At 43.0% G+C, this 27,500-nt stretch overlaps 3 protein-coding genes across 5 annotated transcripts in view; 2 read left to right on the plus strand and 1 right to left on the minus strand.

Annotated features, from left to right (window-relative positions):
- The window catches only part of LOC134440979 (prostatic spermine-binding protein), a 5,720-nt gene extending 2,358 nt beyond the window's left edge, over positions 1-3,362 (plus strand). The window contains exons 2-6 of the mRNA XM_063191152.1: positions 1,106-1,152; positions 1,474-1,542; positions 2,335-2,386; positions 2,863-2,899; positions 2,997-3,362. Coding sequence (XP_063047222.1) covers positions 1,106-1,152; positions 1,474-1,542; positions 2,335-2,386; positions 2,863-2,899; positions 2,997-3,033 — 242 coding nt within the window. The 3' untranslated portion in view covers positions 3,034-3,362. The remainder of the gene's footprint in view (positions 1-1,105; positions 1,153-1,473; positions 1,543-2,334; positions 2,387-2,862; positions 2,900-2,996) is intronic.
- Positions 3,363-4,383: 1,021 nt separating this feature from the next.
- Positions 4,384-13,917, plus strand: nosip (nitric oxide synthase interacting protein). Of its 2 annotated transcripts, none has more exons than XM_063191114.1 (10): positions 4,384-4,479; positions 4,665-4,756; positions 5,144-5,249; positions 5,869-5,950; positions 6,738-6,873; positions 8,402-8,607; positions 9,460-9,576; positions 10,539-10,609; positions 10,912-11,020; positions 13,454-13,917. In XM_063191114.1, exons 2-10 carry the CDS (start codon positions 4,687-4,689, stop codon positions 13,523-13,525), a joined length of 969 nt encoding a protein of 322 aa, XP_063047184.1. In that variant the 5' UTR covers positions 4,384-4,479; positions 4,665-4,686; the 3' UTR covers positions 13,526-13,917. The 2 variants fall into 2 exon arrangements, with proteins under 2 accessions (XP_063047184.1, XP_063047194.1); XM_063191124.1 differs by having other exon boundaries at positions 4,384-4,475.
- Positions 13,918-14,179: 262 nt separating this feature from the next.
- Positions 14,180-21,795, minus strand: rcn3 (reticulocalbin 3, EF-hand calcium binding domain). 2 transcript variants are annotated; one of them, XM_063191144.1, is made up of 8 exons: positions 21,686-21,795; positions 21,027-21,249; positions 20,024-20,217; positions 19,422-19,594; positions 18,601-18,661; positions 18,125-18,216; positions 17,661-17,768; positions 14,180-14,939 (listed from the first exon to the last, which is right to left on the minus strand). In XM_063191144.1, exons 2-8 carry the CDS (start codon positions 21,242-21,244, stop codon positions 14,832-14,834), a joined length of 954 nt encoding a protein of 317 aa, XP_063047214.1. In that variant the 5' UTR covers positions 21,245-21,249; positions 21,686-21,795; the 3' UTR covers positions 14,180-14,831. The 2 variants fall into 2 exon arrangements, with proteins under 2 accessions (XP_063047214.1, XP_063047207.1); XM_063191137.1 differs by lacking the exon at positions 14,180-14,939 and adding an exon at positions 17,182-17,440.
- Positions 21,796-27,500: the final 5,705 nt, after the last annotated feature.

Raw genomic sequence — 27,500 nt, forward strand, 5'->3', positions numbered from 1 at the left:
ATGACAGCCAAAGCACAGTATGATGTCCACAATATTGTACCTTTTTAAAACCCCCACTTTGAAACGATGGAATAAATCAAATGATTTCTGAGGTGCATGGCCGTCCCTTCTGCCTGGTGTCTGTCATCCTTGTTCATGCATGGTTGACCACAGAGTACCATGTCTGGATATAATGACGTAAAAAAAAGAAATCACTGTGTGCTTTTGTGGGATTGGAACACCTCTAAAAAAATCCTGTTCTAACATCAGAGTGGCAAGAGGGTAAAGTATTGTTTTACATTAAAGTGATATTTCATGTCATAGAATAATGAAAACTCCAACCTGTTTAGTATTTATTTACTGTCGCTGTGGTGCGCGTGTGGGTGCATGAGCGCCTGTGTGTGGGTGTGTGGGTGTGTGTGCGTGCGTGTGTGCGGTGTGTGTATGTGTGTGTGTGTGTGTGTGCGCGTGCGTGCGCCTGTGTGTGTGTGTGTGTGTGTGTGTGTGCGTGCGCACGCCTGTGTGTGTCTGCACGCGTGTGTGCGTGCGTGCGTGCGTGCGTGCGTGTGTGCACGCACTCATGTCATATCTATTCATGTGTATGTCAGAGAGAGAAAATGAGAGAGAGAGAGAGAGAGAGAGAGAGAGAGAGAGAGCAAACGTGTGTATACGTGTAGTACGTAGTAGACTCATACTATAACTGTGTTGTCTAAAACTCTAAGTGACTGATGTGAGAAAGTAACCCACACTGTGATATAACACATGAGAAAACATATTTTAAAGCATGAATGTATGGGTGTGACAAGCCCCGCCACTAATACACTGACGCAACACGACCAATATTCCTCACACATTTTTACAGTTACTATTTGAATGTGTGCAATAATTTGTTTTTTTTTCATTTTCACACACACACACACACACACACACACACACACACACACACACACACACACACACACACACACACACACACACACACACACACACACACACACACACACACACACACACACACACACACACACACACACACACACACACACAGAAACAGGTACAGCACCCTTATGTTACCCACATGTTAATCTTCTGCTTCTGCTGGGAATACCAACATGATCTTTTTCAGGTGAATATCACGAGGGCTCTGTGTGTGCATTGTGTGGACACTGTGAGGTGAGTCAGCCCTTGACAAATAACATAAAAAACACACACATAAAGTGCCTACCCCAAACGGTTGCATTTCACATAAACTGTCTTCACAGTAAAGTTTTAGTCACTTTACGTAACGCTGATTTTTAAGACTCATAGGGATGTTTTTGAGCTGTGAATGTTAAATCAACACTGCTAAGTGTATTGTGCTTAATTCTATGTATTGTATATTGTGTTTCATTCCCCATCCATGAATGTTTCTCTCACCACTCACATGTTTGTTTGGTTGCCATGTGTTCTTTTTTCTTTTCATCTTTTCATCTATTTCGGCGTTTGCTCCTGTAGCACTGTGACGAGTGTGATAGTTGTCCTTGTGAGGAGGGCGATGACGCTGCGCACTGCGAACACTGTGACGTGAGTCCCCTCCCACAGCACGACACAAATACAGTATATAGTACAAAACATACACTTGCTGTGAAATACATAATGTCATATGCAGTACATACTGTATGTGTACCATACACGACCACACATAGAGAACATACAAAATAAATGACTTACAAATTGTGCATAAGCCAAAACAAAACGCACAGCCCACATTCAGTAGTTACACTAGCCAGCAGGTAATTGTATGATGCAGACACACAATATACATTCAGTAATAACCAATGACTGACAGAGGCGCTGTTAGGCAATTGTATGACCAAGCACACTGACATATAATTAGCAAATAAATAAACAAACAAAAAGAGGGCAGCTGTTACTCCAAGTTTTGGAGGGCCTCCGATCACCTTTGACTCCAGGTCCTCAGAGAGACTGTGAGAGGCTCCATAGCTCAGCTGTGGCCCTGACGACAGACGTCATAGTACACTAGGTGTACACTAATGCTCCTCCACACTGGAGACAGACACACTGCTCAGAGCCAGTCAGCTAAGGGAGACCATTCCAGCACGTGGAGAAGGAGAAGGAGAAGGAGAAGGAGAAGGAGAAGGAGGGTGGAGCAGGATGGTGGTTCAGATGCTCCAGTCACTTTGTAATAGGCCCATTTTGGAAATAGAGGTTAAAGACCATAGCAAGCCTTGAGAGATTTGCAAGGAAATGTGTTTGAAATGTGTTCTGGACATAGAGGTCAAAGTTCAAACCTCCACACCGGGCCGTGAGAGGGACGTTTGTTAAAAAAAAAATGTTTCTTCTTCTCTCTTACAGGACTGTGGCCTGTGTGTCATGTGCCCGGTGTGTGACGTCCTCTGTCAACCAGGTATGATGACATCTGGTGAAACTACATGCTGAATGTCTACTGTCTGCCTCCTGATTCAATTATGGCCACTGTTATAGGATGGGTTTACCTCCGCCAAGGATTTTATGTTTTCGGTCGTGTTGGTTTGTTTGTCTGTATGTTTGTCTGTTTTCCAGCAGATAACTCAAAAAGTTATGTACAGATTTTGAGGAAATTTTGTGGAGTTGTTGGGAATAACAAAAGGAACAATGGATTCTTTAGAAAAAAAAGATTCTTCACCATTGCGGGATAGGATGAATTTTGACATTGCTGTTTCTAACTTCTCAAAAACAAGACAGAAAGACTTGGGGGAAAAAAAAGGTGTAACATAGTCAAATGTGCTATCAAACAGCTTCCATGGCGGAGGTCTCTGAGTGCATGTCTAGTTTGCAATGATTTTCCTGCTTGGCAGTTGAAGCAACAACAATGGTGTCTTATAATGTAATTTCTCTCAACAGGCGGTTTCCTGGACACCATGACTGGATCAATCTACACGTAAGACTATCTGCTTGTGTCTGAAATTAGATAACCTCCAGAGATGAAAAGAAACGAGACTGATATTGGCTCCGTATTGTGTCTTTTTTTTTTTCAGGACTGTGGCTGATGTGTTTGATGGTGAAGAAGACTAAACCCCTTTCGCCACCATGTGGCCAACTTTAGACACCGCAACCAAGGAATTGATAGTATTTCACTGTCATAGATTTTCAATACAGTATTTTAATGCTCATTAATACGTTTTTTCCCTGTATTTTTTTCTCACCACTTTTTTGATGCAAGACAATGCACAAAGACAGTTTGACCAGCACATCAGCTGTAAAAGTCATCAAGCAATGAGCTACCTTTGTACATTTGTGTTTCATGAATGTAAGATAAGCAAAAAAGAACTAATCTAATTCTTGTCTGTGTTGCTTGGACACAATGGGGGTCTACAAAATAAAATTTGGGGAATATTTTATAACGGTGTGAAATGTCTGTTTCTTTTACTAGTTGTGTGTCAGGGCCACATACATGATCAGTAAGTCAATGCAACAATATTATATAGGCTACATGCTCAAGAATCAACTATTATGCATTAGAGACACTACTCACTAGGGATATATAATAATGTCTGTCTTATTCAGACACATTAAAACCTATTAAAACCTACATATCTCAGCCTCCGAAGCACATAAAAACATGAAATACGTTGCATTTAATAGCTAGAACCATCATATTGCATTAGAATGTGTTCATTGAGCTCTAACATGACCACAATTTTTAAAATGAAAACAAATCCCAAGAGCCTGAATGCAGCGTATATGTCGCTCCAGGCAAAAATGGGTTAAAAATACAGCATAATTTTTCATGTTCCGAACATGGATAGAAAGTGCACCAGTTTGTTGATTTTAATCTAGGACCAATGCAGGTGTTGCATCACAAGGGTATATGAAAACGGATAAGCTTTGGGACCCTGGATTGTCTAGTTTGATAAAGATGCTACTCTACAAGAGGTGAAACATAAGCATCCTAGCCTGAGGATTTTGAAGAAATTAATCATCATCATCACTTATGAATGAATAAATGATGAATTGGCATGAAATTACTCTACCTTTTAAATATTATAGTGTCCCAGTGATGCTGAATATTAAAAAGGTAGAGTCATTCCATGCCAATCAGTAATACTGTAGGCCTAGGCCTAAATGTTTCTGGAATGTACTCCAAGGTCAGTTAAAACATGTTTTTCTACCCCCCACACTGTCTTTTCTTCAACTCTATTTGTTGTTGTAGTTAATGTTACTATTAAGAGACCTTTCACTGATAATGAAGATATGAAACAAAGATGAGGGCCTTTGACACAGTTGAGGTCATAGCATAGCCCTTCTACCTCTCTATAAATCCTCTCTGGTCATAGGTTGAAGCCTATGAACACTTACGGGGAACTGAAGAAAGCGGAACCATTTACAAGAGTCACCTGCAAAGGGGAGGACATTTTAGGACTGTACCTAAATGCCTGGGATTGCAGAACCCATGTCAATCGAGACATAGATGAACTATTAAACTCGGGGGAAGAGGAATCATTTGTAAAGGAATAGTACGTAAGGAAATACTTGCCAAACCTCACAGAAATATCTAGGTATTATTGACTGGTTATTGTTACATGCGCCGCAGCACCCGTTCAGTTCAAGAAGCTAAGAAGCTAGCATAGCCAGCTATTGTTTACCTACATCTATGTCATCTTTGATAGCAATTGGCGTCTTTTAAATATATGTGTGTTTCGTAGTTGTCTCTCAGACTGTACTGCAATGACCCGCCACGGGAAGAACTGCACCGCAGGTGCCGTTTACACCTATCACGAGAAGAAGAAGGACACAGGTAGGCTATGTGCTGTTCTGTCAGCTGGTGAACGTAAATATGAGACGTAGGCTACTGTCTCTGATTGTCAGTATGTACCTGGCGGGTTTCAGTTATCTGCCTGTAGTTGTATCTTGTTGGGAGATAATACTGTATTTGGAAAAGGCGAGGAAATTGTCCATTAATTGTAATGACTGTGAGAGTGGAGTGATATTTTTAACTTTTACAAAAGACTATATTGAGAGGCATTGCCAGAGTCTAAACATTCTCTTGCAGAGCAGAGGCCTATAATGTACTGTCATTATTGCCTTGTTATTTCATTGTCAGACATCATTAGAGTAGATGGTAATTATTTTGCAATTCTGTTTACGTGGTACTGTACTGGGTTTGTCTCACTATAATCTGTAGCTGCATCCGGGTATGGAACTCAAAGTGTTCGCTTGGGGAAAGACTCCATCAAGGATTTTGACTGTTGTTGCCTCTCACTTCAGCCATGCAGAGATCCTGTCGTTACGTGAGTATATAAATTGGTATATCTCTCATTCTGTTCAAATGGTGCCAGCCATTATATCCTTACAAGTAAGCAAACTCCAGTCTCAAAAATAACCCCTTGCATCAATGTCACCTGCATCAATGTACAGCTGATTAAGCTTGAAAGGTGGTGGCCTCTTATCTGACTAGCTCTGACCCCCTGATTCATACACAGACATCAGTTTACAATCATTCACCATGTAAGCTGATCATCTGTCCAAATAGTTTTCAATCTCCGAACCATCTTTTGGACTTTTAATTTTTCATCTGCTGAGCCACGAGGGCCAACATTGCTGTCCCACAGCCCTCCCAACATTAACTTCACAGCCTCCCTCCACCAACACATTTCATATCAGTGTTTTGATGTTTAATCCTTTGAAGAGTCTGAAAAATTAGCTTGATAATGTGGTAGAGTGGTGGGGGATGGAGGCTTGCATCTTTCTAAAAGAAGAGATCCCTCTTTCATGTTTGTTCTATTTGAACACTGAATATGAAAATTACTTCTACAACTCAATTACTGCTGGTAGGTGTTTATCCAGAATGCACATGATAGGTCTAAACTTTTGGCTTTGGTCTAAAGCTGTGTTGTTGTTGCTCCTTAGCCCTGATGGATACTTGTATGAAAAAGAAGCCATCTTGGAGTACATCCTGCACCAAAAAACTGAAATCGCCAAGAAAATGAAGGTTTGAATGGTTTCGCTATTCTTCACACCATACAGAAAAATAGACAGACCTGTTACTGAGACTTCAAATGAACAGCATTTCAGGGTTGTCCTGAGCTGAATTTCTGAAATCTCTGACTGTGAGGCTGTGGAAACTGAAGCAGCTGTATAACAAGATTCAAGAAGTTTATTGCCATGTCAACACAGTTGATCGGAATATGTTGTGGCACATCCCTAACATCAAATACAGGGACAAAGACCCACAACAGTACAGCAGAACACATAGATATGGACAGACTATGGACACAGAGACATAGACAGTAAACAGAGGGTGATGGCCAGTAAACAAATTGCATATTAACCCATTTTAGCCTAAGCCCTTTTTGGGAAAGGGTGCCCTCTGCCTATGAAATACTAAATTTCTCAACCTTGGAAGCACATACAAACATGAAATGAGTTGCATTTAAAAGCTAGGACCCTCATTTTGCATTAGAATGTGTTCATTCAGCCCTAACATACCCACATTTTTAATAAAATCCCTCAAATCTCAGGAACCTGAATGCAGCGTATATGTGTGTCCAAGCTACAATGGGTTAAACTGCATAATAAAGTGCATGAAGTGTTACCCAGGGTACAGTGCATACAACATACTATTACATTATTATTACATTGCATTTGTCAGATGCTTTATGACCAAAAAGGACATTCAAGGGGTTGATGGGCTGTTGCATGCATGGCAAAAGTCATAGCAGGTTCAAATGCCTGGTGGCCCAGTGGATAACACGCCATGTGTTCTGCTTCCTCTGTAGGCCTATGAGAAGCAGAAGAAGGCCCAGCGCAGTGAGAACCAACTGGAGGCCACCTCGGGGCAAAGGGAGTGCGTGGCGAACTTTAAGAAGAATGAGGGCAGCATCGTCTCCAAGCCCATCAACCCCTTCACCTCAGGTACACACACTCATTACGCGCAGCCCTTGAAGAACCTCCGCCTGTCTCTATGAGCACCATGCACCATTTTAAGTTGGATCAATCCAACCAACACATGGTGTGCATTACTCAACAGCTCTGTTGCTAGCTACGTTATCAACTTAGTTGGTTGTACTACAGTTTCCCGTTGGAAAGCAAATAAGTTTCTAATGGTAACTCATTTGCAGCAACTCTTCTGAGAAACTGGATCCAGTTTAAAAAAAAAAAAACACTATGATGCAATTTCATACAGATCACATCATGCATTGACATTTCAGTATGGTATATGTACAAAATGCTCAAATGATTTCCGATACGTTGCATGTGTAGGGCTGAGTGTGGCACCTTGGATAAGCTGTGATGCTTTAGGCCATAAGTCTTACCTCAGGTCATACCCCCTGAAGGTCTTATGATCCAGAAGAATAATACTGTGACTTGCAGTAAGAATTTACTGAATATATTGTTGCTTCCATTTATTGTGTCATGGTAACAGTTTTGTTACTATCTATCCTATTGATTCAGCTGCCTGACCTAACTGACATACAAAAATGTTATTGGGCGTGGTGGTTTATGTTTGGTGAAAAAGCAAAGACTTGAGTTTCATGAAATGTAATACACCGCTTTCGTCTGAGCTAATTTGCTTACAGGACACCTCTCTTATCTCATTTTAATATCTGCAAACAAAAGGTGTAAAATTACACGTCAAGATGTAATGAAGACAGTGAATGGGTTCTGAAGTTCCTTTCCAAAGAACTTTGAAAGGAAACCTGACCTACCATATCTGGTAATGCATTTTACTGCCTTTCTGATAGTAGGATGTGAGGAAAGAAACGGCACATTCACAAGACTTGTGTATTATTTATGCATAACAGAAGAATGTGTACTTTAAAGAGACACTTCATTAATCATGAAGGGAAAAAAACTGTTATTATAGAGGGAAATGGCAGAAACGGCTGTCTACTATAAAATTAGTAGAGAAACTTAATTTTACCCCGAAGGAAATTAATACGGTATGTAACATACTGTACAAGGCGTGTAATAATGATTAACTTTCAACTTAATTGTCCCAAATGTCCCGATTGTGCAGCAAGACATAAACACTCATATAGACAACAAATGACAGACTGGACCATAAAGTGCACGGTGATATACAAAGGGTAAAAGGATGATCAATGAGGTTATATATATATATATATATATAATAGGTTATAATTAAATTTAAATTAACATCATACAGTGCCATAAGTAACACCAAAGATCATGTAAATGTATCTGGTTTTAACAAGGAAATGACAATATGTGCTTCTTAAGCTTTATGTAATGCGCTGAACTTAATAAATATAGTTAAAAAAAAGTAACTCTGTGCTATTTCTGTAACAAATCGCACCAAAAGCGAAGAAAGGACAACACTCCTAGTCACTTTAGATTTTATTGATGAAATAAATAAATAAACCCTAAATTGACTAGGAGTCATGTGCTCCTTCCCATCCCTGTTATGTGTTGTCTCTAGGCAAAGAGGGAGCTGCCCAGAACGGCTCCGCAGGTCCATCCGGGTCAGCAGGCGGTTCTGACTCAGCCGTGGCAGGTTCCAGCTCTGGGTCCAGCAGCAGCAGCAGTTCAGCCTCTTCCTCAGCCTCAGCCTCTTCCTCAGCCCTGCCCAGCTTCTGGATCCCTAGCCTCACACCAGAGGCCAAGCCCACCTTGATCAAGAAACCAGTGAGTTTCTTTCTTTTTTTCAACTTTATTTAGACAGGGCAGTGAGGAGTGGGACAGGAAATGAGTGGGAGAGAGAGACGGGGGAGGACCGCGTAGCATTCCAGTGCCCAGCCGACTAAACCACGGCTGGGCCAAACCAGTGAGCTTCAATGGGATTGTATTGTGATAGCAAGCTGGTGAGTATGGGAGGAGGAAGGGAGCAGGCGAAGAATGATCACCCCCACAAGCTAGACAGACAGCATGTACACAGTAACACGTGTGCAAAAGATTATATATATACAGTACATGTGTTGTGAAGGGGCGAATGGTTGGCATGCCATCCAGTGTAAAGGTGGCCTGAGGACACTGCTATGACCTCGGCAGGGATTTCTGTTGTGTACTCAGATGTGTGGCGGGGGGGGGGATAGGCCTTACTGTAAGGGAAAAGTCACTGTGTCCTCTTGGTGTGTGTGTGTGTGTGTGTGTGTGTGTGTGTGTGTGTGTGTGTGTGTGTGTGTGTGTGTGTGTGTGTGTGTGTGTGTGTGTGTGTGTGTGACCGTGTGTGTGTGTGTGTGTGTGTGTGTGTGTGTGTGTGTGTGTGTGTGCGCGTGCGCGTGCGCGTGCATGCACGCACATGTTTTTCTGTGTACATGTGTATTTGTGTGCAAGCTTACGTGTGTGTCTGTGTCCTCCTAGTCTGCCTGTGTGTGTGTTTGTGTGTCTGTGTCTGTGTGCATGTGTCTGCCCTTTGGACACAAAACTCTTTTTCACGGTCACTGTGCCCCCACAAGATGGTTCAGTGATGACAGTGCCTCCATTGAGCGAAATGGTGACTGATCGTGTGTGTGTGTGTGTGTGTGTCTGTGTGCACAGGATAAGAGCGTGCTGTGTCCTATGTCTGGGAGACCCCTGAAGATGAATGAGCTGATCACGGTGCGCTTCACTCCCCTGGACCCCTCTCTGGAGAGGGTCCAGTTAATCACAAAACAGGTGAGGATATAGCACATCTTATGACGCATTACGTAAGGGTTAACGTTCGGCGAGAAGGTCGCTACCGTGGAATAGCAGCACGACAGAGAGAATCTTAGACCCCGACGCGGAGCGGAGGGGTCTTGTTCTCTCTGAAGTGCTGCTATTCCACAAAGCGACCGACTCGCCGAAAGTTAACCCGCTTATTATATGGATATACTTAAATGATTCACACATGGCGGGGACATTTCCTTAGGCCTATTTCATGTTAAGATTGTTGCTGCGCAAAACAAAACAGTGCCGTTGTGGAACACCGCTAGGCAACAGCTAGGTAGCCAGGACAACAGGTGTTGTCTATCACAGCAGCTGATTAGAGTCTTGTTGAAAAGTCGCTTTAGCAGTGAAAAGTCTTGTTGCCATTGACAGCGGTCTGTTATAGACCAACCCGTCCGTTATCGAAAAATAACAGACGTGCGAACGTTGGGGAGCCCCGTTGAAATGAATGGAGCATTCGACTGATGACGTCACAACCATATAATAAATAATGATAATCACCTGGTACAATCACACATCATGTCATAACCATATAGGAAGAGATTGTACATTGGCTATGTTAACATGATAGTTTTAAATCCGAATTAAGAGGTGTTTACATTACATTTTCAAAGCGGAATTAAGCTTTATTCAGAATTAAAGTCAGTTAATTCTGAATTAAATGTCTCATAAACGTAGCAAGTAACAGGATATAGCATATGTTAGTAGCCATGTTATCATCACACGACAGGTAACAACAATACAGCCTTGGCGGTGGTTTCCCAAGCTGTCTCTAATGTGTGTGTGTGTGTGTGTGTGTGTGTGTGTGTGTGTGTGTGTGTGTGTGTGTGTGTGTGTGTGTGTGTGTGTGTGTGTGTGTGTGTGTGTGTGTGTGTGTGTGTGTGTGTGTGTGTGTGTGTTTGTGTTTGTCTTGTAACTCTGACCTACAGGACCGGTACGTCTGTGCCGTTACCAAGGACACGTTGGGGAACTCTGTTCCGTGTGCTGTGCTCCGTCCCTCGTGAGTGTGTGGCTGCTTGCTGCATTTGTTTGCACAAATATTGCTGCGATTTTTACTCAGCACTCTGATGTGGCCTTTAGGATTTCGTATTCAATGAAAGATTGAAATAATTATTTATTGATTATTAATAATTAGACAACAATTAGATCTGACAAAATTGTATATGCATTTCTGATAGGGCAAAACATTCTAATCACAATGAGTGGCAATATCAATTTTTCATTATTTTTGAATATCTACCACTTACACACTAAAACACAAAGGTGATTTTCTTCTTTTCTCGTGCACATCTGTTTTGGCAGAGGCGCTGTGGTGACACTGGAGTGTGTGGAGAAACTGATTCGGCAAGACATGATCGACCCAATCAATGGAGAAAAGCTGAGAGAAAAGGACATCATTGTCTTTCAGAGGGTAAGATGACAACTTATAAGGGAACCAACTTATTAATCAAGAAAACATCACAACTTAACACCTAAACACAAATGAGATGCAATAAGTGACCTTCCACAAAATATGGAAAAAAACATGATGTAAGACAGGGTTTCCCAAACTGGGGTGCGTGCACCCCTGGGGGTGCGCGGCCTGCCCCAAGGGGGTGCCCGAGCTGAATAGAGCAATGGCGGATATGTGAGTTTTTAACCAGCATTGAAGAATATTAAGTAGTTTCTAATTGTATGGTGCATGCATTGTATGCTGGTAGGGTCCATCTGAAGTGCAGTTTAACTCCTTGACTATTGGAAAAGAGGATTCCCCAAAACGACTGTGCATAATGTGCAGTGAATGCGCAGTAAATCCATACTTGCGTGGCCATCAGCACACCATATATTCGCTTGGGGGTGCGCGAACCACATTGAAATGTACAAGGGGGTGCGCAGGGAAAAAAGTTTGGGAACCACTGATGTAAGAGACAAAATGTCTGTAAAAAGGGAAAGAAATCTGGTGCCACACGGATGTCTATTTTCTGTCATTTATTTTTTAGTGCAGTGAGACTAACGTTTCGACATGCGTCTTCATCAGAGTCCTCAGAGAAATGGTTTGCCAACGCCCAAATAAATTGGAGATCCACAGCAGGTGTGCGTAAGGGGGCGTGGGTATTTCCTGCAGCGCAAACCAAATCACTGGTGTGCCGTACTCAAAATACATTAGTCATTAGAAAAAGTGGATTAAAAGTTTAAAAAGTTACAAGCAACCATGAAATGGAAATTCATCAAGTACAAAAATCAACAAGTACAAAAATAGCAGGTATAAGCATCATATATGTAAAACAAACACATCAGCTCAAAAATGTTTACAGCATTACAAAAAACAAGAGAAACTTAATTCCTCATTTAGACCTTGAGGTTCCAAAGTACCCAATGTGTATATCCAGAAAGCTTCCCTGCATAGGAGTTTTCTGATAATATCACCACCCCTAGGGGGAGGTATGATCTTTTCTATCCCCCAAAATTTCAATGAAGCAGGGGAACCGTGGTTGGCCTCTTTATAATGCCTAGCCATAGCATATGTCATATTTTGGGTGCGGATGGCTGTCTTGTGTTCGGCTATCCTAAGTTTAAGCTGGCGCTTAGTCTGGCCAATGTAAGCCAAGCCGCACGGACATTTAAGCATGTAGATCACATGTGTACTGGTACAAGTGATCAGTGATGAGATAGGAAATTTCTTCCCTGTGCGCGGATGTGAGAAATATTTGGCATTGCATGAGTTGGAACATTGTGCACAATCATTGCATTTGTAAAAACCTTTTGGCGGGTTGGAGAGCCAAGTAGTTGGGGAGGGAGGCACCATATCAGAGTGCACCAATCGGTCCCGAATATTACGAGCGCGCCTGAATATAAATCTAGGCGGCTCAGCGCAGATCTCTTTGAGCGCAGGGTCGCTGTTCAGAACGTGCCAATGTTAACGCACGATGCGCTTGATTTGACTGGCAGCTGGATTGTAACGCGTGGAGAATGACAGACGGGAGACCAATTGAGATTTAGGCTTTTTACTAAGCAGAGTGGTGCGCTCTGTCATAGAGGCTCTCTCCCATGCATTAGAAATGTCATGTTTATTGTATCCGCGTTGTTCAAAGCGGCGTGCCAGATCAGAGGCTTTCGATGTAAATTCAGATAAGGTGCTACAGTTCCTCCTTACTCGCAAAAAATTGTCCAGTGGGAATATTACGGACTAGGTGAGGGGGGTGGTTACTGTCCGCCTGTAACAGAGTGTTCCTACTAAGAGGCTTGCGGTATAAGGTAGATTGTAGGGTGCTATTCTCATCCTTAAAGATCGTCAGGTCAAGGAAATCAATTGATTGGTTACTGTGTTCCATGGTGAAGGACAAGTAACTCGTGGAAGAGTTAATATATGTCAAAAAGTTTTTCAATTCTTCAACAGTACCTTTCCACAGGCAGAATGCATCATCTATATATCTCGACCATAGCAGTATGTTTGAATGGAAGGGGTTATGTGTCGTGCTATGTATCTATTTCTCCTCCCATAAGCCCATTACCAGACAGGCGTATGACGGACAAAATGTCTGTCTCAGAAAATTTGAGATGATTGTTTCATTGTTAAAAAACATTTTGATTTATGAAAACGTGTTGAAAATGTTAACAGATGTTGCATGCCTTGAATGTAAGGGGCATAATAGTTCAGCCATGTTGATCACACATAACCTACTGTACTTCTAGATCTTTGTGTCAATTGTTTCAGTTCCTAGTGTCAGACTATGAAACCTCTATTTAAAGAAAAAAAAAAGTATGTACGTATATGGACGTATATAGTGTGTGCGTTAAGCTCCCCCTGTCAACTCTGTAATTTAAAACGCCCTTAATTGTTTTGTTCTCTTCTTGTCTGCCACAGGGAGGAACAGGCTACGCCGGATCGGGAGTGTCTCTGAAGGCAAAGGAGGCCCGCCCTGTCATGCAGGCGTGAGGGTCGCACTCAGCCACGGAGGATGAGAGCTGGAGAGAGAAGCCGTTTGAGCAGAGGTGTAGGTGGTGTAGGTGTCATTGCAAACACCCTCTTAGGAGTTAGGGGTCAACCGTGTCAGGACAAACACCCCTATTCAGGTGTCACAGTGTCAGTACAAACACCCTTTCCTTTACCGTCTCACGGTTTCCTGTTTGCACTGTGGAACTCACTGTTGCACCATACAGGATGTTGTGGGTTTGTTTGTTTGTTTATTTACTTTGTCTTTGGCTGTTTATTTCAGTGCATTTTTTAAATATATACAAATATCATACATTCATGCATTCAAAAACATACAAAGTATTTTTTTCTTTTTTTAAAATAAAGGGACAGTCCAGTCCTGTTGCAAACATAAACCTGTGTGTCACTTCTGCGTTTGTTGTTCTTGTGGGCTTCGTACAATATCTGTGGCACTGGTAATTGTAAGGGACACGGCACAAAAGGGTCGGAAGCAGTTGACTTTGTATAGAACAGCACTCGACAATGGCAACAAAAGCATGTGAGTGGACGAAAGGCATTTTGAGCGACAAAAGATAAGTTTAACTTCAGCAAACTTAATGGTAGTGAGTAACTGCAGCAAGCACTTGTAAGGTCGGAATGCTTGCATCCCGCTTTGTATCTGTCATACTTTGACACTTTTGCTGCTTTTGTGGCTGCTGGTCTGGAAAAGTCCAGCGGGGCTTTATCTGAGCTTAATTCAGTCGTTGTTACTTTTGGTATGTTAGTACGGTGAGACATCAGGGCTTAGGCTTAGAGCCCATCACTCTGTATGTTTGGTGATTGCTGTTTGTGGGCTACGAATCTTTGGAACTGGAAGGACAACAGGCCTCGAAGCCTGTGTCGCTTCTTTGTATTGTAGATGTGGGCTGCTGTGCACCACTATGGCCAACATGGATTCGGAGGCTACAACGCAGTACCAGATATTTAGAAAATTAAGCACTGTATTGAAGCCTCTGAATCCAGGGGAGGATGCCAAGAACCTGGCTAAGTAGCACCCCGGGTTAAGATAACCTTGAGGTGGTGGTAAATCATCTAATGCAAGAGCCTGGAGTCCTTATTTTATCTGAACTGATGACACCCTTTGCCTTTCCACTAGTAGATTTACCACTTCATGCCAGGTTAACTTGGCCAAGTTTATAGATATCTGTAGTGCTGGGTAGGGGTGTGGGACTAGATACCTAATGATGGTTAGGGGTGTGGGGTGGATATCTGTAGTGCTGGGTAGGGGTGTGGGGTGGAGAATGAGGGGTGTGGGGGTGTGCATCAGGCCTCAGAGCTCGTCGTGCTCCCCCAGTATGAGCAGGCCGTAGTCAGTGATGGTGCTGATCTTCAGCTCCTCCAGATGTTCCATGATCTCGTCACGAGAGAGCAGCCCGTCCTTTAGGGACAAGAATACAGTCAGAGGTGGAGGAGAGCACACAAAGGCTAATTAGATATGCTGGGGAGGTTTCATGGAGGTTTGAGATGGCCCTTTTAAGGTAAAAGATGTAATTTTTAGTGTACCAGTCACAATATCTTTGAATGTTCCATTCACTATTATTTGCAGTCTTTTCAAACAAATAAAAGGGTCTACTTTGTCCCTATGCTGTGGGACATCCCAGGATGGATGCTGACTACACATAGGCTACTGACTGAGCCATGTCCTTCTGATATAGGCCAGGGTTTCTCAACAGGGACTCTACAGCCCCAGGGGCTGTTATGGAGCGTTAAGAGGGGTACGTCTGTCTATTTAAACTTTTAAATGTATTCTCATATTTTTACTGGGACTTAACTACATATGAGCAATTTCTTGAAATGAAGTGGACTGTTCATTTCATTGTTAATACTAAAAGGGGGCGCTGGCTAGCCTGGTCCTGACCATCCCATAATACTACCATTTCATTTCGTATTTATGGTCTGGCATTTGTTTGCTCTGAAGCGATTGTAGAAAGCAGGAAGTTTGCACTCAGTTATAGTTTGAAATTATTGGACACCTCTCACCCAATCGCTGGCAGTTACTCAACAACAACATAGCGCAGACCAATGGCTCTGGCGCAGATGTGTACGTCATTGTCACGAGCGTTCTCCCCCTTTCGTCCCCACGTGGGGGGCGTATTCGATTATTGGCTGTTTTCTGGGGGGGCGTTGCAATCAAAATTCTACTGCTGCAAGCACTCCACAGAGAAGCACGGCCAGACTACAGTAGTGGAGCCAATCCTTTGGCGGAAGTACGTAGGATGGCTCGCGAGGCTAGGCGCTGGCAGGCTTATGATTACATCAAGGGGATTTCTAAAGCTTATGGTGAGGTGAAGAGGGTATTTGTTCAGAAAGGGTTGAGAACCACTGTTCTATCCCAACTTTGACAAAGCTTGTGACATTTTTTAGGTGAGAAAAAAACAAAAGCATGATCTTGGATTAGTATGATTATAAAAGTTATCAAATTATTTGTATTTCTTAAATATGATCAAGCAAGATGAAATCAAGGGGAATCACCCAATCTGTTTAATTAAAACCAACATGGCTTTATTGAGAATTCACAGAGAGAAAAATGTTCCACTAAAAACAGTGACAATCACTTTTTTTCTCAAATTGTCATATTCATCAGTTTTCTCTCTCTCTGATCGCATTCATCATATAAACGTGAAGAAGAGAAACCACACCTATGTGAAAAGGTTAAGTTCATCAACACGGATGTGGTGTTCTAATGCCTCTTTTCCACTGCCGGTTTTCTGGTAGGCCTACAGCTCGACACAACGCGACTCGGCCGCCACTTTTTGCTTGCCATTGGGCACGACACAGCTCAATTGAAGAGCAAAAAGTGGCGGCCAAGTCATGCTGTGTGGAGCTGTAGGCCCACCAGAAAAACAGAAGTGGAAAACAGCCAGAAGTGTTCCATGGAGTGTTCCTCGTGGTTCCGGAATAAGCTTGTGCATGGTGTGTGTATATTTTCATGGAGTGTACTTCTGTGTGTACTGTATGTATGCGGAAACAAGTAACCATTTGTCTAAACACTTAAAATGTTACAAGACAAAATAAATACAGTTTGTGACTTGTGTCCCACCATGAAATATTCTCAACCCTCTCCCACATTCCATACCTCATCTCCCCCCGCACAATGCTATCTTACTCGGCTTCAACTGATCCTCAAAATGGCAAAATATGTAAACAGTGTAACCGGTCACCACAAAAGGTCTGCACAATGATGGATTGTGGGTAATCATAGATGGCACAGGCACTCTCGCAGCATTATCTGAAGAATCTCTACAGTTTGAAGGCACAGTTTAGATACTGGAGAGGGCCTCTGCCAATCTGTGGTTATCCAAAATCTTATCAGAGTAAAAGTGTAAATAGTTTGCAAAATTAGCCATGTTCCTCTTCAATTGAGGATAGAAATACAAATCTCAGGCAGTGGCTAGTTAAGAAAATATAAAAATCCAGAGGACGGCAGTTTTAAAGGTATCTGTCTGGATATTACTGCATGTGCAGTATATGGCTTTTCGAGATTGTTTGACCAAGAATACTGAGCCGTACCTCAAATTTGATGACTAATCCTCAACATAAAAGCCCAGTGCAGTTATCCCATTGGTAAGGCCACAATGTGTTTGATCCCGCCCACCGCCCACTCCACCAAACCCCCCACCCTCAAGAAGTAACAGATCGCAGCTTATTCCCACATTAACAGTCAACTCCTTCAACATTTTAGCTTTCTAAAATCCCTTCACCATTTCAAAAACAGAATCTCCCACCCTCTCCCACCCACAAAAGTATGCCCATATTTGGGTGGCAAATTGATCAGAGCTCGTCATGTTTCCTGGTGAGGTCTTCGCCATAATTGGTTGCCTGGCTCCCCACAAACATGTTCCAGTTGGCTAGAATTTCTTTCTTGGACATTTTGTCGTCCTATGCACGCAGGGTGGCACGGATCCAGCACGAGGTGATTTGATTGATGTAATTCAGATTGAATGGTTGTAAAGGAAGAAAGACAAAAGAGTGTTGAAAGGATAGAAAAGAGAACGAGTCAATTAATAAGAATTACATTGAAATTATTCAATAATTTATTACTTATTGTCTTACTTTCCACATAATTAAGCCAATTTTTTTGGCTTTGTCTCTTTCCTACCTTATCTGTGTCGGTCTCGTGGATTAAATGTTTGGCTTCGTTATCGGCGTGGTCGATCTCCCCGGGCAGAATCCACTGAGACACCTCAGTGTTATCCAGGTAACCATCCTACAACCAGTTAAAAACATAACATGGGCTTGAAAGTCTGTGAGAATTGTATGTGAAATTCAGGCCTGGATTACACGTATGCAGAAATTTTGAAAAACTTTTTTGGGGTTTAAAATAATAATTTAAAAAAACAATTCACGTTTTGTTAATAAAAACAATATTGTTACAGGTGTTTCGGATTATTTATTTTTTTAAATGGTCAGTTTTAGGGAGATATAACTCCATTTATACGTATGTAAACATAAGGCACAAACAGATGTGTTCACAACAACTTCCATACGTGTCAACAGGGTCTAAGCTCTAATGGATGAGCATCTTTATTCATCTTTCACAAGCATAAGTCCTCCACACAGTACCTTATTTATGTCTCTGAACTCTGAGAAGTGTTTCCTCTCGGTTTGGACCCAGTCTGGCTCATTCTCTCCTGCCTCTGGTGAGTACATATCCCCTAGAGGATGAGAGAGAAAAGCAGACATGCACAAATGAGATTCAAATCACCTTCCTGTGAGAAAGAGTAGGATGAAATGTTTCAGGGGCAGTCATGGGTAAGCGGTTGGGGCGTCAGAGTTGTTACCGGTTCGACTCCCAACCCATGCAATTTCGTTGTGTGCAGTGAATACTTGAGTGCTGTGTCACAATGCCAAAGGGAGTTGGCGTTTCCCAGTTGGGCACATTCACTTCACATTCACTTTCAGGCCATGAAGTGGTTGTTTAAAGCCAAGGGCATAGGTTTATAACCATATAGTTATAAACAGTATTGAAAATTAACGACACATCAAACATCAGTAGATACAGACTGACATAACATTAGGCCTTTATGCCATTGCCGTACCTATGTACTCCCCCAAGTTGATTCTCCCATCTCCATCCTTGTCAATGTCTTCCATGGTTTCCTGCAGACATCAAAATCGAAGTAGAGTTAGACATCTGTATTCTCCATGATCAAGTGTAAGAAATCAACAGAGAGGGCAGTCTGTCCACACTGCAGGTGTAGAGGTAAGGCTGTGTGTGTGCGTGGGGATGTCCATGTGTATGTGCATGTGCGTGCATGCCTGTGTGTGTGTGTGTCCTGAAGAGAAATGGTGCAATATGATGAAAGACTAAGCATCTGAAATGTGCCAATAACTTTGGGAGCATTGATTTCTTGGGAGCATTGAATGGTGTAGCAGTCTTTTTTCCCACTGGTTTTGTCTGTGATATGTTGTTAGTATAGTGTGTGTGTGTGTGTGTGTGTGTGTGTGTGTGTGTGTGTGTCTCACCTGGACCATGATATCTTTCATATGGTCGTAGTACGTGTGTGTGTGTGTGTGTGTGTGTGTGTGTGTGTCACCTGGACGATGATATCTTTCATATGGTGGTAGTGTGTGTGTGTGTGTGTGTGTGTGTGTGCGTGTGCGCGCGCGCGTCACCTGGATGATGATATCTTTCATATGGTGGTAGTATAGTGTGTGTGTGTGTGTGTGTGTGTGTGTGTGTGTGTGTCACCTGGATGATGATATCTTTCATATGGTGGTAGTACGTGTGTGTGTGTGTGTGTGTGTGTCACCTGGACGATGATATCTTTCATATGGTGGTAGTGTGTGTGTGTGTGTGTGTGTGTGTGTGTGTGTGTGTGTGTGTGTGTGTGTGTGTGTGTGTGTGTGTGTGTGTCACCTGGATGATGATATCTTTCATATGGTCGTACTCCTCAGGGTGGAGGAAGGCAGTGAACTCCTCCCTGGTGGCAATGAGGTCACCGTTACGGTCAGCCAGCCTGAATCGCCTCTCGTCGCGCTTCAGCATCGATTTGTAGCTCGCCTTGTCATCTACATCATCAAACTCCTCATCTGATTGGTTCGGAGACAGAAAGACAAACAGAGAGTATGTACTTGTCTATTACACATATACAGTATGTTCGGTAACACTTTACTTGACGCCGGTGTCATACATATGACGGTGTCATAACATTGGCATAATGCAGTCATGAATGTGTCAGTCATTATGTCAATGTCTCAAACACAAGCAGGTCATTCGAGTGCTTCTGGGTCTTCACCTTTTTTCCTTGGTGCTCATCAGTGTAGGGGCTCTCAAACTTCAGATGCTGAGGCACTCAAGGTTGCAATTTTTAAACGTTTTTATTTGGCTACAATGCCTACGCTTTTCGGCCCTTATGGCCTTCTTCAGGGTGTATCGTATGGTTGTTGCTGCCTGTATTTTGCTGTTTTTGAATAAAGGGAGAATTGAACTGAATTGAATTGAATTGAATGAAGCCATACCCATGTAATATCCGTAGGTGGTGTTCTTGTACTCCTCCCAGCCGATCTTGCCGTCCTTGTTCTGGTCGTACTCCTTCCAGTGTTTGTCCACGTTCTCCTCGATGTACTTCCTCTGGCGATGCTTGATCCAGTGGTGCAGCTCCGCGTGGCTCACCAGCCCGTCCTTGTCTGTGTCAATGCGCTCCACAATTTTCCTGTTGAATATAGTATCAGAACAAGGTCAACATGGTAGTGTCAGTCCTAATGGTCAGGGAGTTGGCCTTATGTTTGGAAGGTTGCAGGTTTGAATCCCGTACCATCACACCACTGGCCATGGCTGAGGTGCCTTTGAGCAAGGCAACTAACCCTTAGCCTCGAGCACCAGCCTACGTACTTCCGCCAATAGACTTGGCTGAATACGAAATTAAATGGTAGTATTATGGGATGGTCAGGACCAGGCTAACTAACACTACCATGCTCGAGAGACTGTAACCAATTCCCTGCATATAAATACTGTAAGTCATTTTGGATAACGTGTCAGCCAAGTGTAATGTAATGTAATGTTAAAATTTCCTGTGGATTTGTCGTTAAACTCAAATTCCTCAACTCTACGGTTCATTCCCAGAATTTGAAAATTTGAGTTGTTTGGCGGAGGAATTTGCGTGCCACTCTGAATGGCACACAGTGACAATGTTTGCTGTTTAGACATCAAAGGAAACTCAGTTGCATTTAAAAGCCCCACTGCAGTGCAGTCTCATCTGCTATGGCTCCACCCCCATCCCCACCTCTCCACTTTCTACGTTGACACCTCAATGGCTGCTGCAACACCCCAAAGCTATTACAAGTGGGTCCCCATTATTCAATATCCATACACAGCCTAAAGACAGCGTGGTAATAAAATGTAACTCATTTCGACATCCATTTTGGTCAACAAATAGGCTAACCCAGAGGGGGCGTTATTCTGCGCGTAATAACGCACAATGCGTCAAGCTGCAGTGTAGAAAGTTATGGGTATCTCACTTACCCCAATCTGTCTTTGCTCTCCTCTGGGCTGAGTTGGTCAAAAGTTTTGGCTTCCTCTTTGCCCAGGAAAGCCTCGTGGTCATATTGGTATCCCTGGGAATCGTCGTGGGCATGGTCACTAAGGTCGCGATGTTGATGTACACGTTTCTCTTTTGCAGGCACGGTCAGAGTGACCCCGACCAACACGGTCAGAGTTGCCAGCAGGAGCAGCGGCCGCATCTTCCCTGTGGGACAGAGGATAGACCGGTCGATATCCGATATGTGAAGCCAACAGAAGTTTTAGCCGCCCTGAGAATATTAGTAGAACGTTCAGCAGAATGTATCCTGTTGGTATTGTGTTACACAAGTCCTACATGACACGTAAGCTGAAAGAAATCACAACAGTTCATTCATTCTTCAGTCACACATTGCCGAATGTGCTTAAGATCGACCTACTTCAAGTTTAAACCATGTTCAACAAATGCAATGTATGACGAATGCAAAGTTACAAGCTTGAAGGTAAGGGCCGAGGCAGCAGATTCTGATTTGTCATGTATCAAAAGTGTTAACCCAAATAACGGTGCAACAATGTTTTCTGTGCATTGCTGACAAACATACATTAGCAACAAATATACATATTATATATAACCACAAACAAATTAAACAATCATGATTTCTTACCAAGTTATCAGTGGAACGGGCAGCAGTGGCGTTTCCCAAAGTTTGTGAAGGATACGCGTTGGCACTTCTACAGTCCTTAAAAAGTAGAGGAAGATGGGGAGGATTTTTTGGTTGAAACCACGACTACTCAGGGAAGAATTGACAGAGGGATTCGCCAATAAACACTTCAGATGGGGAGGGACGAAGAGAGTGTGTGATTTTGACTGGCTAGAGAACGCCACGTTGACACGCGCACGAGCGTGAAGCTACGCGGGCGCGCCTGCATGAGGAAATTTGGAGACATTTGCAAGGCTGATGATGTACTTTGATGGGGGTATGACACCAGACCTAGTGTAACCAAAGGCATGGGTACACGTCAATATAATCTGAGTGGTAGGCTATATAGGGCAAGGTATGTAATATGACAGACATATTTGTATTTCGATATTATTATTTTAAAGCAAAATACTGAAACCTTCCCAAAAGTCTTCCAGCGTGTATGGAGAGCGGCATAGCCAATAAATTTTTTTGTTAGAGTTAGCATTATGCCTGTTCATTACCTACACTGAAAATAAGCATGAACAAGAGATGAACAATGTTTTTTTGTTGTTGTTTTTTTTAATCACACATGGCGTTGTTCTACGATACGAACTCACGAGGGCAGTGTACCACTTTGAATGATCTAGAAATAGGCCTAGTAGCCTACTCCAGGCCTTTGTTTAACTTACTTGAGTGGCTGTCAACGACTACACATATTTCAAACAAACTAATAACATAACCGGAAACAGTGCATTTATATTCTGGAACAAAAAATAAAACCTATGCCGACCTTGCTCGGAATATGTACAAAGAAACAAACACGTAAATAAATAGGCTACTAATTGAAAAACACATAGATAGGCCTATTCACTTTTATGGATCCTATGCATTTATTTTTTCTTCCGGGTGTAGTCCACTGTACACATATTTTTCACGACACATTTCTTAGATAACTTACAATAATATTTCTCAGCTTGTCCTTTTTGTACTGACTGGTGGTACTACTAGCTAGCATTGTTAAAGTACAGATGTAAAATGTTTACACTCATCAGACTAAAAATTGGAATGCTTCTTTAATAACAATAAATGATGCAGATAAAAAGTTGTTAAATTAAAAAAAAAACAAAAAAAACAATATATACTGTGTATGTCAGAGGAAAGAGATAGGATGGCTGCAGGCTATTTGCATTAAGGTGTGTCTGGAGGCAAGTGAAAAGGTGGTTTCTGTTTCATGTCAGACCATTTATGATTATAGTATATAAACAGCTAAATCACAGGATAAATAGCCACCCAGCCCACCTGAGGTTATTGAATGGGCTACTGTCACTGAGGAGAAAGAGAATACCTTAAGAAGTCGCTGCAACCGCACTCAGCACACTCAAACTTCTAACCCAGTTTCTCTCTCTCTCTCTCTCTCTCTCTCTCTCTCTCTCTCTCTCTCTCTCTCTCTCTCTCTTTCTGTCTATGTGATGCAAGTAAACAGTCACACACACACACACTGTTTACCTGCCGTCTTCCCTTACCGCCTTTGTCCCTCCCCATCTTCCGACTCGACGGTGAGTGTCTTTCCCTCCCTCTCTCCCTCCCTCCTTCTCTCTCTCCCTCCCTCCTTCTCTCTCTCCCTCCCTGCTTCTCTCACTCCCTCCCTCATTTTCTAGTCCTCTCCCTATTTCTTTCTCTCTCCTCTTCCTTTGCCTCGGGCTCTGTGTCTAGTTCCATGGAGCAATTGAAGGTGACAGGGCCAGAGAGAGGGGGGGCGAGAGAGAGGCTGTGCCATAGTGTAGCCTCGGGGCACAGAGAGAGAGAGGGAGAGGGAGAGAGGAGGAGAGAGCCAGAGAGGAGGAGAGAAAGAGCGAGCGAGGGAGAGAGAGAGAGAGAGAGAGAAACAGAGGGAGGACGAGAGCGAGAGCACTGAAAGGAGGAGTAGACAAAGCAAAGCAGAAAGTGCTTAAGCATTAGATAGAGAGAGATGCCTGGAAGAGGCAAAGATGGCTAATAAATGATTTATAACCTGTGCATAAGTATTCGTCTTTCCCTCCACCTGCCCATCCACACAGAGAGTCACAGAGTTAACATAGGAGTGGGTGCAACTGCAAGCATAGTAGCTTTGGCTGTATTTATACACACACACAGACATATGAATGTATACAAACTCAGGATCCCCCCCCCCCCCCCTTCTGTATACACATATATTCACTTGCGCTTTGTTTTAAAGACTTGATGCTAATTTGTCCTGTCATTGTTGCCATGGTGACCTCTCATCCCCCTCCCCCCCAGCAGTGGGAGAGAGAGAGAGAGGGTGACAGGGATGAACTAACAAGACGCAGAAAAAAAAATGTGCCCTAAAGCTGCACAAATTTAAGTCACACACACACGCACATATGCACACAACGGCACAGACGTACACACTCATGCATACTCACAAACAGGCATACGCACTCACAGTCATGCACGCATGCACAAACACACTCGCACGCACATGCGCGCGCTCGCACTTACACACACGGAAGCACAAACACACACACTCACAAATACACACACTTACACGCAAAAACACACACACACACACACACACTGGCAAAAGAACACACATACACTAACTCAGATACACACATATGACCATGCAGACACAAACACGTACAGTACGTTGAAGCACACAGTCCAAGGTACTGTATATAAATAGGCCAATGAAACAGATAATACATGACTGGATGCAAGCATTAAAATTCCTTTAAATGTATGTATGTATTTCTACCCTGCTCAGGGACTGAGGGCCTACTGGCAGCGCATGCATCAGAATAGGCTTCTTTTTTTTTATTTTTTAAATTAAGTATACCTAAAGTTACATACTGCGGTTTCTTTTTCCTTTTCTTTATTGCAGGCCAAAATGCACGATTTTATTGCCTGTAAGGCATCTTTGGGTGTTAATAAAGTATAAAACTTAAAACTAAAAATGTAATTTTATATGCCTTTTATGTTTCCCATTCTGCCCATTGTCCGTACAGAATTTCTCTCTCAGAAAGTTCCAAAACAGATGCAGCGAGATACTGGGGATGGAGAGAAGAGCAGCAGAGGAGGAAGAGAAGGAGAAGAGGAGGAGAGAGAGATGGTAGGTGGGGGGTGTGGAAGGGTAGGAGCTGTGTGTGTGTGTGTGGAGTTGTGCTGGGGGTGGGGGTGGGTGTATAGTGTGAGGGGAGGGGAGAGTTGAGGAGAGGGTAGAGGGAAGGGGGAGTCCTATCAACCGGAAATAAAGGAAGCTGGCATCACTGCCCCCCCTCCCGCACGCCAGCCCTCGTCACCCCCTTCCTGCGTGTGCCCTCCTTGTCAGTCTGTGCTCCCGTCTCCCTGTGTGTGTGTGTGTGTGTGTGTGTGTGTTTGTGGCCTGGACCCTGCACTGGTGACGCGTTGGCACTGGAACTTTCTCCTCGGTCCCCTCTATCTCAGAGCCTCTGTCGTGCGAGTCTCCCTAGCCTACTTTGGCCAGCCAGCAGACATACACACACACACACACACACACACACAATACTTCTTCACATTCTTCACATTGCCTCTCTCAGTCCAGTTCATGAGTATTATTATGGGTGTTTGGTTCAGTGTGTCACTACTAAGTGTAGCTAATGTACCAATATTATATTTAGTCTTTTATTGCATGTGCACTGCAGTGGATTTGCAGTGGAATTTTACCTTCCATGATTTACCCTATTGAAGTATTGAGGTCAGTCTTAACAGCGAAACATTCTCTGTGATTTGCCATTTTTGGATCAATGAACAAATACACAAATCTATCTATCTATCTATCTATCTATCTATCTATCTATCTATCTATCTATCTATCTATCTATCTATCTATCTATCTATCTATCTATCTATCTATCTATCTATCTATCTATCTATCTGAAAGATATATACTGTATTTGTGTATCACTACAAATGCTAAGCATGTTAACGTGTAATTGAAAAAAAAAAACAGGTTCTACAATACGTTTTACATTTCTTTAGTCAGTGTAAAAGTTCAGCATGAACTTGCTCAGCCTCACAGTGTTACTTAGGTAGCATCCAAAACCACCAGGGATTACTTTGAATTTAAAACCCAGCCCAACCCATTAAATACTCATGAAGAAACCAACCCTCACACTTTCTACCTTTTCACATTTCAAATGTTTTTTTTTTTCTTTCAGTCTTCTCGATTGTCGTTTGTGGGAATGTATCAAATGACTTAACCATCTGTACTATGTTTGATCCTAAATTAAATGTTGGCCTAATTCAATGTGCGGCCGCCATATACTGCATGGAGAGATATTACCAAAACAGACATATTAGATGTGGATCTATTACCAACATTGACAAGTTGGCCTACGCAGAAAATATAACATGACGACGTTCAAGCCTTCAAGACCTATGTACGTGCATGCCATTATTTGAGGTTTCTCTGTTTTCAATGTTCTCTGTTTGCAACAACACTATTTTTACGTCCCCATCAACCCCACCGTCCCACTGAAGTGCACACACACATGCACACACATACACACGCACACACGCACACACACACACACACACACACAGCCACACTTGACATTAGTGTAGCTCTTGCGTGCTGCAAAGCTACAGCTCTTTGCCGCTAATCCAATAGAATATGCAAATGTCCTGTTGTGGTTATGACAAAGTGCAGCCGAGAGAAAACTCGGACAACGTGGCCTGACAGGCGTGTGTCATGCGTGCTATCCCGCCACGCACACACACGCACACGCACGCACGCACGCCCGCACGCCCGCACGCATACACGCACACATACACACAGACAGGGGTTCACATGAGAGCTGACCCCCGCCTCCACGCCCTGTATGCAAACACACATTACACATGCACATACACACACACAAACACACACACACACACACACACACACACACACACACACACACACACACACACACACAAACACGTATCCACACACACATGCAAACGTATGCACGCACAAAGAAACCCTGAGTACATCCCCACAAAAAAATGAATCGCCAATTCCCAATATCCATTACAATTAAAAAATGAAATCTGTGAAGTTTCAGCTTATGCTGGGCATAAGGCTGGGGCTACACTGGGTGCGTTATCTCTAGACTTATCTTCCTTAACAATTAGCTTCCAGTGTAATCAATGGACCTGGCTACACCAGACACAGCAACGCAGTGAGCATTCTATGAAATTAGCCCGATTCTTCTCAATGTATTTTTGATGGAACTTAACCTAATGTCTCATCATCATCTAAAGATGCTTTAAAATACTCTACTATTGCTGTCCTTATGGCTACATGATCTCGAAGGAATTGCGTCTATTTTCTCGCGAAAACCAAAAACTGAAATTGCGTCCAGTTTACAGCGCATTCCCTTTGACACACATGCACAGTGGTCATGCAGCTGTCTGTGACAGGTCAGGTTTAGGGAAACTTTTGGTCAGGGCACAAATTTAAAACTCAGACACATTGTGTTACTGACAGGTTAGGTTCAGGGATGGTTTTGGGAAGGGCACAGCTAGGCCAATCAGAAGCTATCTATGTGCTCTAGACAGCAAGGAAAGCCTGGGAATCTGCACACAATCTCGGATGTTGGTTTGCGTGAGAAATTGGACGCAATTTCTCGAGATCAGGCTCCTTATAGTTCGTCCTTGCACTGAAAAGGGTTCTTCTATGGTTGTGTTTCACAAAGGGGGCTCTACTGCCATCCCAAGGGGCATTTAGGTAGGGAGCCCTAGGGGGGCATTGGTGAGGAGACCGCTGAGAAGGTGAGCACTCACTTACCAATGG

This window comes from Engraulis encrasicolus, chromosome 2, assembly GCF_034702125.1.
Source record: "Engraulis encrasicolus isolate BLACKSEA-1 chromosome 2, IST_EnEncr_1.0, whole genome shotgun sequence".
Taxonomy (NCBI): Eukaryota; Metazoa; Chordata; class Actinopteri; order Clupeiformes; family Engraulidae; genus Engraulis; species Engraulis encrasicolus.